Source organism: Microtus oregoni, unplaced genomic scaffold, assembly GCF_018167655.1.
Source record: "Microtus oregoni isolate MIOR12 unplaced genomic scaffold, Mior012 000001F_ref0000356, whole genome shotgun sequence".
NCBI classification, from domain to species: domain Eukaryota; kingdom Metazoa; phylum Chordata; class Mammalia; order Rodentia; family Cricetidae; genus Microtus; species Microtus oregoni.
Window position 1 is genome coordinate 88,037,292 of NW_024543060.1, and position 18,693 is coordinate 88,055,984.

The 18,693-nt window shown below is 41.2% G+C and overlaps 1 protein-coding gene across 25 annotated transcripts in view; it reads right to left on the bottom strand.

The window, feature by feature from the left end:
* Nucleotides 1–18,693, bottom strand: part of Anks1b (ankyrin repeat and sterile alpha motif domain containing 1B) — an 861,781-nt gene that overhangs the window by 283,534 nt on the left and 559,554 nt on the right. For all 25 annotated transcript variants that reach the window (XR_005975765.1, XM_041666272.1, XM_041666261.1 and 22 more), the window contains one exon: nt 8,963–9,061. Coding sequence is in view for 24 of the 25 variants with exons in the window: in XM_041666272.1 (XP_041522206.1) it covers nt 8,963–9,061 (99 nt within the window). In the remaining variant the exon portion in view is untranslated. The remainder of the gene's footprint in view (nt 1–8,962; nt 9,062–18,693) is intronic.

The following is an 18,693-nucleotide window of genomic DNA, read 5'->3' on the forward strand; positions in this document are numbered from 1 at the left end:
AACAATAAAGCATTTTTAAGAGTGCACTGAGCCTGCATAGACCCTGACACACCAATGAGCAACACTGCAAAGAGTACAACACTCTATGAACTCAGATCAAATTGAGCTCTGCATTTTCTTGAGGATGGAACCTCCCCACACTAAAGTGATATATGTGCTTGCATGAGAGATTCCATTTCACAGTGTCCTTAATTGATGTCCAGGCTGATACCGGGTGTCACAAAGTTTAGGGCACCCACAGGAGGGGAGGAGGAGGGGGAAACAGAAGTAAAAAGAACGAGAGCGCAGAGAGGATGAGTGATGGGCTGAGAGGCTGAGGCTCCCCTGTCAAAGGTACCATGGGAGCATCTGCGCCTATGTCCCGTGTTTTCTCATTGCTCTTCAGCAAAAGAGTAGAAGAAATAGGAACAAGCTTCTGTCATTTTTCTAAGTGACAGGAGAGCGAGACTGAACCTTCCTTTCTAGACTTTTAAAGGAATTACATTGCTTGAACGCTTCTCCCCTAAAGCTGATACATGTCTGCCTTAGCCATCAAGACTACAACTCAGAAACACTGAAAGAGCTCCTCTTTAAGAGGAGGGACTTGGTGAAGCTAAATTGAGACAATGTTACATCTGTAACCCTCCCTTCCCATCCTAAGTCATCAGTGAGCTCACCACAAGAAGATTCGTTTTTTTCTCTCCTTTGCTACAAGAGAAGCAAAGTAAAAAGCCATCACCAAATCTGTCCCTCAGTGCTTTGTCTTCTCGCTGTAAGTGCCACCAGTCTGTGTTGTCTTGTCCTTAAAGGTGTTTCAGCCTGACCCTCAACCAGCTCTGCTGCTGCTCACTGGTGGGGCTCGTTGTTGTTGATTTTCTTGTCATTTGTCACTTTGGTTTATCCACTCTGGTCAAGCCTAGACTTAAAGGATGTTGTTCTTTTTAGCTTTGCTATTCTCCAAAAATGTGTTTTCTTTTTAAATATCCTGAAGTCCTAGTAGACTTAACCACACTTCCCCAGCAGAGACAGGAAAAGGCAATATAAACCCAAAAAATGTCCAGACTCGGGACAGACGGGTGGGAGGTGTCTTAGAAATCTGCCTCCCCAAGACACACTTTAAAATGATATACTTTAAAGTCTAGTTCTCCTGCCTATAGATAGGGTTAAAATAGAAAAAAACCTAGCATCAACAGCAATAAAAGTCATCTTTCATGTCCTCAAGTCATCATGTTAACATGGGGTGACTTAGAGGTCATATTTATGAACACTGAAAAGGAGACACATAGTTCCTGTCTGTGTGGATGGTGATATAGCCTGACATGACACCACAACCCAGAAACTCAACAGCAGGTTTGCAGGTATTGACTTTGTAGTCTACAGCTCACTGACACATATAAATCAAAAAGCCCATAAGTGATGGAGGAGGGTCATCTTTCTATCTGTTGATTTCATTGGTTAAGCAACAAAGAAACTGCTTGGCCCTCATAGGTTAAAACATAGGTGGGTGGAGTAAACAGAACAGAATGCTGGGAGAAAGAAGCTGAGTCAAGGAGTCGCCATGATTCTCCCACTCCATGCAGACGCAGGTTAAGATCATTCCTGGTAAGCCAGCTCGTGGGCTACACAGATTAATAGAAATGGGTTAGATCGATATGTAAGAGCTAGCCAATAAGAAACTGGAACTAATGGGTCAGGCAGTGTTTAAAAGAATACAGTTTCCGTGTAATTATTTCAGGGCATAAGCTAGCCATGTGGGCGGCTGGGTGCCGGGGACGCAGCCCCGCCGCTCCTATTACAACACATAAGCACAACTTTTGGAAAGAACATTTTTTTAATTAGTGTCTCATGACTGATAAGAGTATTTTCTAGCGACCAACTCCCAGTGAAGAGAATGTGGCAAAAGGATGGATGCTACTTTTCTGGTTGCACTCAAGGTGACTGTGACTTCCATCTTGCCGGCAGTCCCTTGGGCTCACCCTGTTGAAGCTGACTGCATTTTGGGAGATGCTCTATAGTGGGGCCTATACAAAGGAACTAAGGAAGGCTTGGTCCAGCTCCTGCCCCTGTAAACTAAGCCCTGACTATAAGCACACGTGTGAGTGAGGAAGTGAGCTCTTCCTAGTGAGTCTGGAGATGACTACGGCCCTGGGGGAGACCTTAGGATGGAAGACTCAGTCATGCTACACTAGGATCCCTGCTCAACAGAAGGTGCTACTTGCCACTTTGGAGGTAATTTGTTATGTAGCTATATAGAATCTTATAGAATCTTATTTTCTCTCAAAATAGAAACATTTTTAAAAAACTAAGTCTTGTAGTGAGGAAAGAAAAGTCAGTGATTTAATTCAATTGAAGTGTTTGGTACCTGTGGTGGTTTGAATGAAAATGGCCCCCCATAGACTCAGGAAGTGGCAATATTGGAGGTGTGGCCTTGTTGGAGGAAGTGTATCACAGAGGGGAGGGCTTTGAGGCTTCAGAAGCTTAAGCCAGGGACAGTGTTATTCTCTCTTCCAGCTGCCTGCCAATCCAGATGTAGAATTTTCAGCGATGTCTCCAGCATCATGTTTGCTTGCATGCTGCCATGCTTCCTGCTGTGACAGTGATGGACTAAACCTCTAAATCTGTAAGCCAGCCCTAATTAAATGTTTTCCTTTAAAAGAGTTGCTGAGGTCATGGTGTCTCTTCACAGTAATAGAACACTGACTAAGACAGAAATTGGTACTGGGAGTAGGGTTTTGCTGGTAGAGGTTGGACCATGGTTTTATGTGGACATTTTAAGTGGGGCTTAATGGGACAACAAGTAGGAGAATGAAAAACATTGGTGCTAAGGGTGATTTGTAATATGGGGGCCCAACTCAAGATGTTTCAGAAGAGATAAATGTTAGTATGTGGCCTAGAGACTATTCTTGTGGTATTCTGATAAAGACTGTGGATGCTTTCTGCCCTTGCCCAAAAAGTCTGCCCAAGGCTAAATTAAAGAGTTTTGGATTGATTGCATTTGCAGAGGAGATTCACAAACAGCCCACTGTGGACTGTGTTCTGTGGTTATTAGTGACCAGGTTTATACAGATCTGTAATGAAAAGAACTGCTTGAGCAAGGAAAAATACAATATGTACAGTTCAAGGAGGAAAAGAGCACCAGGAAGTGTAACCAGATTAAAGAAAAGTCTGACGCTAAGTGGGATAAAGAAAGTGATCTTAGAGCAAGACCCCACCCAGATAAGCTTCCAGTTTGTATAAAAGGAACTAAAGAAAAGCTTAGGGCTGGGTATAAGTGGTGCACACCTTTAATCCCAGCACCTGGAAGGCACAGGCTGGCAGATCTTTGAGTTCAAGACCAGTCTGAACTCTACAGAGAGAACTCTAGGCTTAGGCAGTGAAGGAAACCATTGAAAACAGAAATCCAGTGAAAATGTATTTGAACGAGGGGGATGGGTATGTTCCAGAAAGTGCTCTATAATCCCATGATGACGACATGCACCAGCTTCATCAGAACGCTTCAAATCTGAGGTCTAGGGGCTCTAAGATTCAACTGAGGACATGACTAGGTGAAAGAGGAACAGAGCAGAGCCCCGGGAACCGGAGCCGCAGAGCAGAATGTCAACAGGCTATCACCAGGTCAGATTTACTGAAGTCAGTTAAGTTGGGGATGGAAAGCGGCTGGGCGACGCTGCTCTGGAGGCCGCTGCCTGTGTGGCGGGGCAGAGGACTGAGTCAGACCCAAGAGAATGATGGGATGGATGACTGGAAAAGAAAAGAGGATGGTATTTGACTGCCGCCGAGTAACTCCAAAAGCCATGGTAAAATCAGATGACACAGGGGAAAATGGGACATGATAAGGGTAAGTTTGACTGGGAATATTTTCAATTCCGGATGAGTGATATTAAGAGGATATGATATGAGCCTTGACACAGATCACCCTAAACCTTTATAAAATGAAAATCCTGTGAGTATCTGACTTTTAGGACCTCTGGTATTGAAGGGCAAGAACACCAATGCCCCTTTAAAAAGAAAGCATATTAAAGATTTATCCATGGGGTTCTTACCTGAAAAAGGGTAAATTACATACTGCAAATCAATGATCAGATAATTTCCCTGTGTCTAAGGGACAGAAAAAGTACAACCTGTCTAGCGTCTAAGAGAGAACAGAACTTCTCCCAGAGGTTTGACATGGTTCTTTTCCCATAAAGGAAAGAGGATGAGGTTTTGATCTTCAAAAGCTTTGGGAAACTTCCAGGCTTGACGAAAGCCTTACTTGGGACTGGTGGAGGAAGTAGGTGATGTGTGAGAATTGACGGGTATGCTTTACTGCTGGAGGTTGAACAACACAAAAGACAGAGGCGAATTAAGGGGGCAGGGGTTGACCCAATGCCAGCATTCTCCTGAAGAGGAGTGTGGCTAGAATACACGCTGCGTACTCTACTCCATGAACATATCCACTGTGTTTGTAGACTTGAGGACCTCTGCACTGGTGTATATTAAAACTGACATACTGCAGGTGAAATCTTGCTGAAGAAGTTATTTTCTTTAAAATTCAAATCAACGGGAACGTAAGTAAACCATGCTTTGAAACAAGCCAACAGATCAAGGTTGTACTCTGAAGACCGTCTTTTCCCTTTTTGGGAGCAACCTCAATAATTCCCAAATACAGTGTGTTACAGAGGTGTCTCAGATGGCGATTATGGAAGGCATCTCATGACAGACGAGGGGCACAGACACTCTGAAGACCAAAACGGTGTGACTAAAATGAAGAGAGACATTCTGTCACTTATTCTAGCAGTGCAAAGCCACAGTGAATGCAGATGGCGGTCCCAGCACTAATGTTACACTATTAGCCATCTGAAGATGAGGCCCTTTACCTACGAAGGCTAAGCACCAGTTTGCCGCATTGTAGCTGTCTGCTGTGCTGTGGAGGATGGATTTGCCTATTTTTATACATTCTCTACTCATTTGTGTGCATGCAGTAGACGCTTGCTGCTTAATTCTGCATTGTCTCCTAGCGTCTCTCTCTACAATGGGAATAACTCGCTCTCCACAATGGGAATAATATCCTTTCTTCAAAACAAACATTTGATTTATTCTCCAAATCATTCTAGGTTAAGGCTTTCAGTTGTTGTTTCTCATGAAATTTTATGTGGATGACTACAGAATTACCCTAAAATTGAGGCATTCTGAGTCTTGAAAATATTTGAATGGTGTATGAGGCAACATTTATTCACTCATCTATCCGTTCTTTTAATGGTCATATTATTGGATAAAGCACGAGGAAATTTCAAGGCATTGAGTGATCTCTCCTATTAGGATGTTTATGTCATGTGAGAAATTATCAGCAGTATCATCAGATACAAGCAAGCAGAAGGACATAAAAATCTCAAATAAACAAGAGATTACTGTATGTTCTCAATCCACAAATATTTCCTGGGTAGCTGCTTGGTGCCAGAAACTGTCAAGGGGCTGACTGTAGAAAAAGGAGCTAATGAGTCAAGGTCCCTGGTCGCACGGGACTGGCTACCTCTTGGCAAGATGGAAAACAATGACGAAACAAAGAAACAAGAGAACTTCAGGTAACCACAGGTGCTGTGGGGAAAATAAAGCAGGCGCCCTTAAAGGGATGACAGCTGCCAAGAGGGGGCACTGCCAGGCTGGGTAAACCTCTGTGGGGTGGGTGTCTGAGTTCAAGCCTTAGTGATGGATGGGACTCTGAAGGATGAAATGTACTTGTCCCTTTGTATAACAAAGAGAAAGTCACCGACCAGAGCGTAGAAGGAGAGAATGATAAATAAGACCATGAGGTAGGAAAGGGCCAGATCTTACTGAGTCTTGCAGACCAAGGTGAGAGGGCTTTCTTCTAAGTCTGGAGGCTTAGAAAACAGCACTGGCCATGTACAGCGTGGGGTGATGTGATGGGAGTCATAGTTTAGAAGGGTTGGTGGAGACACTGTGAAAATCAATGTGCAGAGACCAAGAGAGCCATCAGGAGGGAGAATGCAGGTCTGTGAAGGGCCCTGGATGGAGATGATCTGTGGAAAACCGGTTCTGGCAACCTAACCGTGACAACAGATCAGAATCTTTGCTGGCAGGCTTACTGAAGGGGGTGGGTGTGGATATCAGATTTCTAACTGCTGGTGTAGTGAGAAGTGGTCACAGGTTAGGCAAAGTTTCTAAGAGGAAGAGAGCTGATGGTGTCTGAACCGAACTTTAAATAATGGTAGCACTGTGGAGTGGGAGGTTCGTTGATCTGTGGAGCACCGAGCTGTTTCCGGGTCTGGGACTACCCTGGGTGTTGGCCATGGCTTTATAGAAGCCCTTGCAGAAGGCAAGTAGGACATTTGCTAAGGGAATAATACTCTAAGTAGTGAGGTGAATAACGTGCCCATGGGAATAACTGGAGAATTAAGTCTAGAGAAACTTTCATTCTTTCCCTTGGTTAAGCTCTTGGCTCTCCTCGATTTGTTAATTTGTTAACTTTCTGTCCGCAGAAACTCAGATCGCTGTCAGTGGGCAAATTTCATTATATCACTTCCTTAGACACTATGATTAATATTCATTACTCTCTGTCTGAGGAAAAACTCTACCCTCCCTAGAAAGGACGAGAGAAAAAAGGGAGAAGACACCGGAAACGCCGATGGGTGTAGGTGCCCCCATTCTAGTTCACCTGCTCCAATCTTGCCTCGCTTCCTCTTTTCCCAGCTGGCAGACCCCGCTTCCACTTTCTCTCCTTCAATTTCTCTGGTAAATTGCCTCCAGAATTAAGGAGAATAGAGGATTCTAGTCATAGGCATTCCCCAGTGCCTACAAAACACATTCAAATTCCTTAGCCCTGAGGAAATGAAAGAAATCCACGCTTCCTGCTTTATCTCTGGCTACGGGCCACACACCTTTCAATTATTTTAAGCACCTTGCATTTTCTTCTATTCCGATGATTTTGGAAATTGTGGTAAATACACGTAAAACTTACCAACTTAGATATTTTAACCGTACAGTTCCGAGGCATTAAGAACATTCGCGCTGTTGTGCCGATCCCCCTGGCTTTTAAAATGCCTAATTATTTCCCAAATGCTTCCAGAAAGTGATTGCCTAGGTAACACCTGTAATGACACGGTTCCTTCTGGCCTCCTGACGTGCCTTTTCCTTCCCTCACCAATTAAAATCCGACTACCTTGAAAGGCTGGTACTTACACCCTACCACTTCCTTCAAGCGCCTCTCAAACCTTTTCTGGAAACATAAGGTCAACTCCGTTGCTAGGTTACACAGCTTCCAGTAAAAAATGATACCCGGTTGACAGATCACATGGAGACTGGAAAAACTACTGATCAACTGCAAATACACGATGGGATGGGACACTTGGACCTCTGCATATGACGCCTTCTGTTATCAGGCATCATTAGAGTCCCTTGTAGTGTCTCCAGACGCTCCGTCTTGACGTTTCTACAAGAGATAAAACTTCTAATGGAGCATGAGGCTCTTCTGCCCCAATATTCTTATCAGTGCATATTCGTTGCATATAGTGTTGGCTTTTATATAGACACATTCTTTAAGTATATCCTGGATTTTGACCATACCCATCTCTCCGCTTAGCCCCCTTCCCACTGTTCCTCTGATAGTCTCTTCTCTTCCCTTCTTTCTGTTTTCATGTCACTCATGTGTACGTGTGGATATAAAGAATTCTAGGACCCCAAAATGAAAGAAAAGATGCCATATCTTATTTGGCTTAATGTGACGATTTCAGCTGTATATATACTCTAGAGAATGACACAATTTTACTCTTTTTTTGTGAACCTCTATCATATGTATAGATACACACATATTATATATATGTATACCCACAAAAAACCCCACTAAAATATTGATTCACACCAGGTGGTGGTGGTACATGTCTTTAATCCCAGCACTTGGGAGGCAGAGACAGGTGAATCTCTGTGAGTTTGAGGCCAGCGTGGTCTACAAAACGAGTTCCTTGATAGCCCTGACTGTTACACAGAGAAACCCAGTCTCAAAAAACCAAAACCAACCAACTAAACAAACAAATAAATAAAATCGATTCACATGTTAATGGACACCTAGGCTGACCCCATAGCTGCAGTACACGGGTTTCTGTGTAGTATACTAACTTAGAGCTCTCTGGACACACACCCATCTGTGTCTACCTAGGTGACGAAAGTTCTGTTTGGAGTTTTAGAAGGAACCTTTGGAGCAGTAAAAGGGCTAATTCACACCCCTACCAAAGGTACATAAATATTTTCTTTCCCTATATCTTCTCCAGCATTGGTTGCTGCGTATTTTCTTAATGCTAGCCACCCAGAGAGGGACGAGATGAAACCTTGAGCTAGTTTGACTATGAGTTTCCTTGATGACTGTCTTAGTTAAGATTGGTTTTCCTAATTGAGGTTCCCTCCTCTCACATGACTAGCCTGTGCCAAGTGGCCATAAAACCATCCAGCAGACTAAGGATGCTGGACATTTTCAACATACTTGCTGGCATCTCTGATTCATCTCTTGAGAGTTACCTCTCCATTTCATTAACCTATCTATTGATTGGGTTGTTTGGTCTTGGGGACATTCGATTTTTTTTTTTAGTTCTTTATATATTCCAGGTATTAATTCTGTTAGACTTATGGCTAACGTAAGATCTTCTCCTATTCATGAAGCTTTTCTGTGAACGATATTACTGTATTCACTCAACAAGAATCCCATCTTCCTTGGCCTCGGTTGTAACTGTTTGTGAGTTAGGACTCACACAGCAGAGGTATTCTGAATCTGTTCTGCTGCTCCACAGTGTTTCCAATATTACATTCTTGTAGGTCAGTTTAAACCCAAGTGAAGCTTCTGTCAGTCTTTTGTGTCTGATGAAAGTGGGGACTAAGACCATTCTTACAGGCTGCAGTAGCATGTAGAAACACTGTATGCTCATGTAAATACTGTTCCATATTTGACTGTAAGTCACTGGGAATCATTCAAAGGTAATCCCGGTAAAGCATCCCTTACCTTTGGAAGGAGCTGGATCGCCTGTAGGATTCTCTGTCTGTGTCCAGAATTAAGGATACCAATTTCCAACAAATCCTGATCTTCCATAACATTGCTTCCCTGGAATCAAACCAGAAATGTTCCATGATGAATTCAGCATCTATACCATGTGAAATAATATCTTTACATAAAGTAAAAACAACAAGTACTCCGAATTGTATAAATAAGAATAGCATCCTCCTCCTCGGAGTGTGAGGGAGGTGGTCACCTGTGAGGCTGATTTGAAGGCTGTGGGAACCAACCTTCCCTCACACACAGCTCTCATGACTTACTGTTCATGGCTAAAATTTCCTGCACTGAAGAGTCATTCCTGCGACTTCGCACTCTGTTTCTGTAAAAGTGCATGTGCTTCCAGGAAGGGCTGCCATTCAGGGTTATCAGTGACTTACAGAAGGATGTGAATGAACCAATCTATCTTTTAAAGCTTATCTGAAAATAGATTTTGTGAGGAGGGCTGATGGAAAAATTGACATGTGCCATGACAGGTTAAAAGTAGAAATAATTCGTTTTAAAATATCGAATGTCAGATTCTTAAAATATGGGGCTGGAACCATGTAATGCGATGCAAATATCTGTTAACAGCTGCCGTTATTCCTTCCACATGGACACTGCAAATAGGTACCACGTGATGCTTGCTTCGGAACCCTGAGAGCATGGGGGGCACAGTTATGGAGAAGATGATATAGCATCAAATGTCTGAAGTATGCTTAGGACCCAAAACAAGGACAAAGAGGAAACCACAGGCAATAACCCAGAGGAAGACAAAAGACCCAACCAAACGGACATGTATACGGGGGATAAAATGAAGAGAAAATAAAAAAATGTAAGGATGGAAAAGTAAGCCCAGGCTAAACTAAACAGACACTGTGTGGCATAGTGATAGTTTGTATACATTTTGGCTGTCCTTGGAGAGCAGGCTTAGAAAAGAATTTATAGATGAAACTGTAAATTTAGAAAGATCATTTTGACTTTTATGGCTGGGCCTCAGTTTCCTTCCCTATAAGATGAAAAGGCCAGGGGCCATGCATTCTCCAAGGACTAGTCTACACTTAAAAGTCTCAGATCGCGACTGATTGTTTGAAGCCCCTGACCAATATTTAAAACAGAAAACCAGAGATTGCTCATTTTGTCCCTAAACTCTATTCTTTAAATCGAAGAGTCTCACATTGTAATTGGAATAAGGCAGCCACTTGTTCTCACTCACTTTTGGGAGCCGGAAAGCAGGAAAGAGGTTCTGAGACTATGAGGAATGGCTGTGGGAGTGGGATATTGCTAGATGGAGGAATTCATGAAAATGCTGTATCACACGGTAGAATAGCTATCTTATGTAACAGTTCAATAAATTCCAAAATTATTAGAGGAATTCGATGCTTTCCAACACATAAGAAGATTTAGGAAGATGTGATGTTAATTGACATATTTGACTATTACCTATTATACACATGTATCACACGACCATAGTGTGGTTCATAAACGAGTACAGGCATTACATTCCATTAAAACAAGAATAAAAGATCAAAGGCTTGAGGAATGGATGGGAAGTCCAAGAATCTGTATTTCTGTTTTTTTTTTTAATTTTTCTGGACAAACCAAGCTCCATTCTCTTCATGTGTAACACAAGACACTTGTGAAAGAAGTGATAGAATGCTTGGTCATGGAGGAAAACGGGTATTAACAGACGCTCAAAGCAGAGGAAGTGAGCTAGAAAGGGCTACAAAGGGCAGTCCTGGGATCCTGAAGACCATTGGGAGGATCGTTTTCACGTGACAGGGGCGTGGATTTAGCTAACAGCTATGGAAGGCAGAAAACCATTGAACCCGTCAAGCCGTTTCAGTTGGAGATTGAACCTGTGGGAGGAAGTGCAGTGCGGAGTGGGGCCGGAGACGGATCTAGCTGCCCTTTCTGAGATAAGAAAAGAGAGAGGGCGGGGTCTAGATTGGTACAGCGTGAGGTTAATGCCCTTCCTTCTAAGTGCCAGAATGGATGGATGTCAGCAGTTTAATATCAGACCGCGTTATAAATGGCCAATTGGCTGATGTTAGGAGATTAAAGCCCCGAGACCGGCACCACAGTTAGAGATCTAAGACGGGCATTCACTGAACGGAAGTACTCCACCTACTCAGAGCGTCGTCCCTATGCTTCAGCTACGCCAGCCTTCTCGGAGGAGGCGGAATGATCCCAGTATCTACCAGCATGATAATGAAAAGTCCAGTGAAAAACAAATAGAGGTGGACTTGGCACAGTGCCCCAGGGAGCCCGGCTCTCAAGAAATCACTCACCGCACACCGTCGAGCTAAAAATATAAACGACTTCATTTTGAGAAATTGTTATTACTTCCAGAAACAGACGCATGCAGCCTGAGTGGACTACGTGGTGCCTGATCTGACTTCTAATTTTTGAGGGTTTCCCGAATCACTTACTGATCCTACGACAGCAACCACAAGACTGGCCATTTGTGGGCTAGACCACTGTCAGGTTCCCCATGTACTGAATTAACAGTCCCTGCCGTCAACTCACGCGAAATATGGGGCCTTTTTTTTTTTTTTTGTACATCAGCAAACATATCGTCAAGATTTGATGGTTTGTAGGACCGACTGTCTACAGCTAATCCTAAAAATTTGACAGCAGTATTTGAATACATTAATGGATTCAACAGCTAAGTCCTGGAAGATCACCGCTTTTTCTTTACATCGTCCGCACACTGTCTTTTCTATTTGTAATAAGGGAGGTTTACTGTGCAAAAGTCTGACATTTTTTAAATGGGCACTAAATGCACAAAAACCTTGTCTGTTTGGGTCAGATTTTCTAGCATACAGGATACTAACAAAGCACTTTTGAAAAAAAAATGAGGGGAAGTATAATACAAAATATAAAGATGTGCCTTCTGAATTGGGAGATATAAAGGGATTCAATTCACTGTCCCTAATGAGGCGTGCTATTAGCATTTTTCATTTTGCTAATTATTCTTATTTGTTCACTATATGATGTATTCAAAAAACACCACACTGTATGTGGCAAAAATATATAATTATTTTGTGTCATGAGAAAGGCAATAAAAAGTGAATGTTCTATTTTTCCTGTTTCTCTAATACAAAGCATAACCCCAAATATGCTGGTATATCTCTTTAGCCTGTCTTTTGCTTAAAATGTAAGGTGGCTTGGACCTAGGTTTGGGCCATGGTTGAGAAAACTATGTTAAGTCTCATATTTTTAAGGCTTCTTTGTCTTACCTGTGAAATGAAGCAGGCTACTCAATATGCATTCAGTTAAAATGCTATTATTTTGGCCATGTTTAACTTTTGATTAGTATGATTATATATAAATATAGAGTGTATATTTTGCAATGAAATTTTTGCACTTTGGAATTTGTAACTTAATGTTAGCTCTAAGAAACTATTTCAGAGAAATTTGTGAATATGGCTTTTTTGGACAAAGCAATCTGAGCAATATAAATTTATAACATTTCTTATTAAAGGAAATAACAGAATACCTTCTCTGTAGCATTATGGATTCTTATGGCTTTCCAGAGAAAAAATATGATTTTACAGTTCTTATGATTTCCTTTGGCATTTGGGTGACAGTTACACTATCAAGACCATAGACATTCAGATTCGCGCCTTAGGAGCTAGCGTCTACTCTTGCTCTGTTGCCTGCTTTTGTAGATGCAGAGGGTTTCAGCTTCACACACCGCTTGCCCCTAACAAAAGCCAACCACAGTCCTCAGCCCTTCACCCCGTTGCTGGATCACTGGTTTGGGGAGCAGCGCTCCATGGTGGTCCTCTGCTTTACCAACTACCCCGTGTGTTCCACCTCCTCACCTTCCCATTATATCACTCTCTACTTGGCCCATTTGTTCATCTGACCTCCATAGTAAGCTCCCATCCTCCAAGAGCTCCATAGACGTCCCTGCCAAAGACTGACCCCCACCTCCAGTTGCCAGAGATCCAGTCTTGAATCCAAGTACTTGCCAGCTCATTGGCTGGTGGCCACGGTATTGGATAATACTGATTTCCAGTCTGTCTGTCACTGTGGTGGGTTCTATGAGTCAGTGTTTCTCTGCACTTATAGATGGTGAAGCCTTAGTCAAATCACATCGATGGAACAAATGGAGGCCAAGAATAAAACATGCTCATCATTCCCGGGATGCAATTATTTATGCACCGTTTGGTCATAGTTCGTGGATATTAAATGTAGCATCTCTAGCAAATTCTCTCCTAATATTTTAGTGTTCAAAATGAATTATGAACTCGTTATGCTTTTGGAGGCATTTATTTATTATGGCATTAGAAATCCATGTCATGGGAGGATGGGCACAGTTGATAAGTTATTGCTTAGCACCCTGCAGGGCACACTGCACAGGTGTTTGCGGAGGACCAGCCACAGAGAGAGCGGTTTTGTTAGCCACTGACTAAACTGCTAACTAGCATGATCAGAGGCCTGAGGTGCTGTTTTTCCAGCTGCTGCTCTTTTACTGACAAGAACTGACAGATCTGGGGGGCCCTTTATTACTTTCTTAAATCACAGAAGGAAGAGAAATCACCTAATATCTTATGCGCTAATAGCTGAAGCTGAAGTTTCTCTGACCGTGGGGAGATTGCTATGGATGGCAAGTTTTCAGTCTGGATAGACCACTGAGATGACCAAATAGAAATAGGAAGTTGCGTTTCCTACTTAATGGCCAGTTAGAGACAAAACAGCTGTTTTTATTGAAATCGTATCTCAGAAATGCCCATACCGATGGCTCCGGCTCTCAGAACAGCTTGAGGAGTTCATGCGGCTTCATAACTTTCATACAATATTGAATTCATTTACAATCTCTGACTTCATACCCCATATTAAATCTACTGCTAGGGAAGCATGTCTGAGACCTTGGGAAGCTGCTCTCTCCCTAATACATGCTTGAGCTGGAAAACGGTTTTGCCCTTTTTCTTCATTCAGGTCCAAACTGAAAGCATCAAGAGATATTATTGGGGGGAGAATTGTTTTTGCTTTATACTGAGCTCAATTAGATTGTTCTTGGAATTCATGTGACCTTCTATTTAAACAGGATACTTGAAACAGGGTGCATACAGAGTGAAACGACCTCAAGCTCTCACAAACGTGCACATGGAAAATAATATTTCATTCTTTGTATAATATTTTCTACAGAATAAAGCTGTACATAATCTTCTTAGAATAAAACTCACATCTTAGCTTCTTACACTCAAGCTTTGGGTCAATTTGGTGTCAGTTTATAAGGAAATGCAATGCACATCTTTTCTGAATGATGAAGATACTAGTTATTGCAATAAGTAACAGGTTTATAATTTTCTATGAAGCACAAGAATAACGCTACATTTAGCTCATCATTCAGATGCACAGTTAGTACAAATGGTCATATAATAGCTGCTGAGTGTGCTCCAATTCCATTTATTATGTTGATGATGATGATTAAGCTTTGTGTATGTGGGGTGTGTGTGATGTATAAGTCTGAATGTGGGCTCAAGTGTGTCATGACACACATATGGGGTCAGTTTTCTTCCACTGTTGTTCTGGAGATGATGCTCAGGCCGCCAGACTTGTGCAACGAGGGCTTTCACCTGCTGCAGCATCTTGCAGCCCATATGCTCCATGCTTAATTCCCCATCTCATATGATGGATCAGCATTCAAAGAGGATCTTGTAGTCCTTTTATAGCCTCTCTGTCTTAGCCCTCCATCACATATTCTCTTGATTGCAACAGCATTTCCTACACATGCTTGATACTTTTAGTTTATGAACAGTTTTCTGGAATTTAAAGTCACATGGATTTTTGTTGAAGCTGCAATTAGGATTTTATTTTCCAGATTATCATACATTAAAGATAATATCTGCAATGCAATTTCATGCAGACATTATCTTTAAGCCACAAGATAAAGTAGAAAATACAGTGATCCATCAAACTACATTAGTCTGGAAGAATTCCACAGGTTCTCATTCTCTGTGGAAACAAAAGAACTTCTTTTCCAAAGCAATAAATCCTTAGACCCAAATTCTAAAGTCAAGATACCTTTAAAATATATGTTGGTTTAACTTAGCAGCCCATACAAGGAAATGTCTCTCTGTACTTAGCTCCTTCACAGCCAAAACTTCAAAGTAAACAAAATAATATACATAATCCAGACTCTGTGTATATTCCATCTTTACGTGGCTTATTTTTCTTACTCTATTACTGTTTCTACAAGTTTAATATTTATTTTATTATCTTTACTCCTTTAATCTATGACTGTCTGTACCATTTTATATTACATTTACTGTCTCTTTACTCATTTTTTTTTCTCTCTCCCAAGCCTATGTACCTTTGTTAAGCACACTGTGACCCATTGAGAGGTCCTTTTCATCTGAATCTGTTTTTATTGTGTAGCTGTAATTATTTTCTGACCAGAAGGGCCCCCTTCTTTTTAATGCTAAGAGGGTGTGGTAGGGCCAACACAACCCTGCCTGCTTGCTCTTCCCAGTCCAACATGGCTAAGGCATGTTTGCTGCCTCTGAGAGCCATGTACATTGCCCAAGTTTTAGGCACACAGTGGGTCTATGTTGCTATTAAGAAAGTTGTAGCACTCTGCTCATAGACCCCATTTAATGTTCCATAGCCAGATCCCATGAAAATTCACCATGAACACCTTGCCCCCCAAAAATTACTTCGCTAACCAAAAGCAGGAAGCAGTTTGGAGAGAACTATGCCTAAATTCTCAAATATTGTTTATAAATGTTTGTTTACATTTAAAGGGGGATATGCTATAAGGATTTGTTTTGGTATGGATCTTGGCTTATTGATACAAATTTTAGGTCAATTTGTTGTATGTATATTTCTGCTCTTGATTAAGTATTGTGTTTGTGCAGCTCATTAAAAATGTAATGTATAATTAAGAAACATAGGTTAATAGAGAATCATTTATAAGAGTCAAGATTGTAGTCATGTTAGGTTTTCTAGATATATAGAGATATATTTCAATTAGACAGGTATTCTTCAAATCTTTCAAAGACTACAGAATATGACATTTAAAATGTTTTAAGAACTTAGGACTTTTCATGACAATGGGACTCATCTGCTCCTGGCAGCACCAATCTACTTCAAGAGGATGATGGGTTCCTCATGGAGTTGGTTAGCCATTCGGACAAGAAACTGCTCTTGCCTGGACTGCTTAACGCTATGCTGTATAAACTGGACATGCAGGACCCACAGAAAAATGACAGCTGAAGCTGCCTAAAGAAGGTGAGACAGGCCTTTGGGGTTCCTGCTTCATAGAAGTGTCTGCCACACATTCTGCAGGATACAGAAGAAAGTGACTGATAAACTGCCAATTTATGTAGAACTGTCTTTGAAATTTCCTGCTTCATGGGAAAGTTTTCTGGATACTATAGGCCTTTGGGCTGAAGATGGATGCTCAGTGTTATAGAAGAACTTTGGGTGACTGTCCAGGCAGTGAGATGTCTCTGTCAATTCTAGAGTTTTGTAAGTTGCTTACAATGCACTTCCTGTTTACTTAGGTAATATTATATCCTTCTGAAGTTTTTAATAGAATTGAAGAATAGTTATAGTTTTCCTTAGTAATGATAAAAGACAAAGTAGATATAAATATTATAACTGTAATTCTTGCTTGCTACCTCTTTTGTTAAATGTAATTTTACAATGTTGAAGTTAAAACCTTCCTTTTTATTTAAACAGAAAAGGGGAAATGGTGTGGGAAGTTCTGTCTATGTGTTGCTTTCATTGGTTAATGAATACAGAGGCTGCTTTTGGCCAATGGCTTAACAGAGTGTAACCAGGCTGGAGAAGATAGAGAAAGAGGGAGAGGAGGCAGAGTCAGGGAGAAGCCTTGTAGCTGCCACCAGGGACACATGCCTGCACTGGAGCCTGCCAAAACATTGCTGGTAGGCCACGACCTCTTGGCGATATAGAGGTTAACAGAAATAGGTTAATCAAAGATATAAGAGCTAGCTAGCAATATTCTTAAGCCACTGGTCAAACAGTATTACAAATAAAATATTTTCTGAGTGATTATTTCGTGGTCTGGGCAGCTGTGAATGAACACAGCTTCCACCAACAATACAGTATGAATAGAAAATAAACATATATAGACTAAACGTAATCATAACTCTTCCCACATGTCTATTATCAATTCAGCATCACAGTGAACATTTCTGGGTCCATCTCTTTGTTTCTTGCTTGGATATACACCACTATTCAATAAGTTAGAGACATTCCTACATTCAGGTTATATATTCTAATAAAATAAATTAATCTTAGATTTATTTTTTAAGTTGATATTTGACAGCTAATTTGGTCACAATGAAATTGTTGTCACCATTTTTTAAAGATTTATTTATTTTTATTTAGTGTATAGGAGTGTACCATGTATACATGCCTGAGGAGGCCAGGAGAGAATTGGAGTTAGCATGTGGGTTCTGGAAAACTGAACCAGGTCCTCTGCAGGACTAGTAAGTGCTATGAACCACAAAACCATCTCTCTAGTTCCCCCCTTTTTTTGTTACCATTTTTTAAACTCCTATTTTTGAGGCCTCTTTCTCTTTTGAAGTATCTATTCTCAAGCACTGGAAAAGGAGAAGAAATTTGAGTAGAAAGGTATTTACTTGAGTGTTGAGTAGTATTTGGCTAAACTATCAGTTGTATCTATGATTAGTTTGAGATACGTGTTTAAATAGATATTAGCATTACCTGTATTTATAAAGTGCTGCAAAGGCATTTGTATAGTGATTCATATACTTCTTTGGCCAAAATTCTAATAGTTAGCAGAGAGAGAATCTAATCTTGAAGGAGGCGGGTTCACAGCTTCTTGAGGTAAGAAGAAAAGTTGATGTGGACAAAATTTACTGGAGTGTTTATACTTTCCCCCAGATATACACATAGACACAGAAAGACGGATAGGACAGACAGACTGCACTGGCAGTGTCCTCCACACCCATTCCCATCCTGGTGCAGACTCACCTGCAGGAAAGGGCCATTTAATGTATTTAACAGTCCTCTACCTCTTTAAAGATGATGTAAATCTGGCAACACTTCCAAAGATAGCTTCAAAGATGCTTATCTATCTATCTATCTATCTATCTATCTATCTATCTATCTACCTATCATCTACCTACCCACCTATCTATCTATCTATCTATCTATCTATCTATCTATCTATTTATCTATCATCTGTCTATCTACTGAATGTGTTCTAAATTCCTTCAGCATTTACACAGTGGCAGCTGAGGCAAACAACATACTGTACTGAATTCTTTCTACATGCTAGCGAGGCACCATTCAAAGTGCCTTTTGTATGTGACTGTATTTCATTCTTCCTGCAACTCCATTTAACTTGGAGCTGAGGACTATTTTTCACAAATGACCACAGAGAGTCGCCCTCTGAGGGTAACAGGCACTGAGTCACTCTCATTCATGACCTCAGAGCACCTCCAGGGTGGCTAATGCAGGCCAGGGGAGATTCAGTTTAACAAAACAAACAAACAAACAAACAAAAAATGGTTTGGCTTAAGTCATTTGTATTTTTCTATTTTAAAAGCATATGAAATTACATAACAGCAGGTGTCCCAGTGTGTTTTATGTCTGGTTTTGTGGCATTTAAGCATCAGTGACTGCCTCTTTGTAGAAGATCATTTAGAAAACTGCCTGACCCATCCCACCCCCTGCTCAGGTCCTTTCTGTTCACT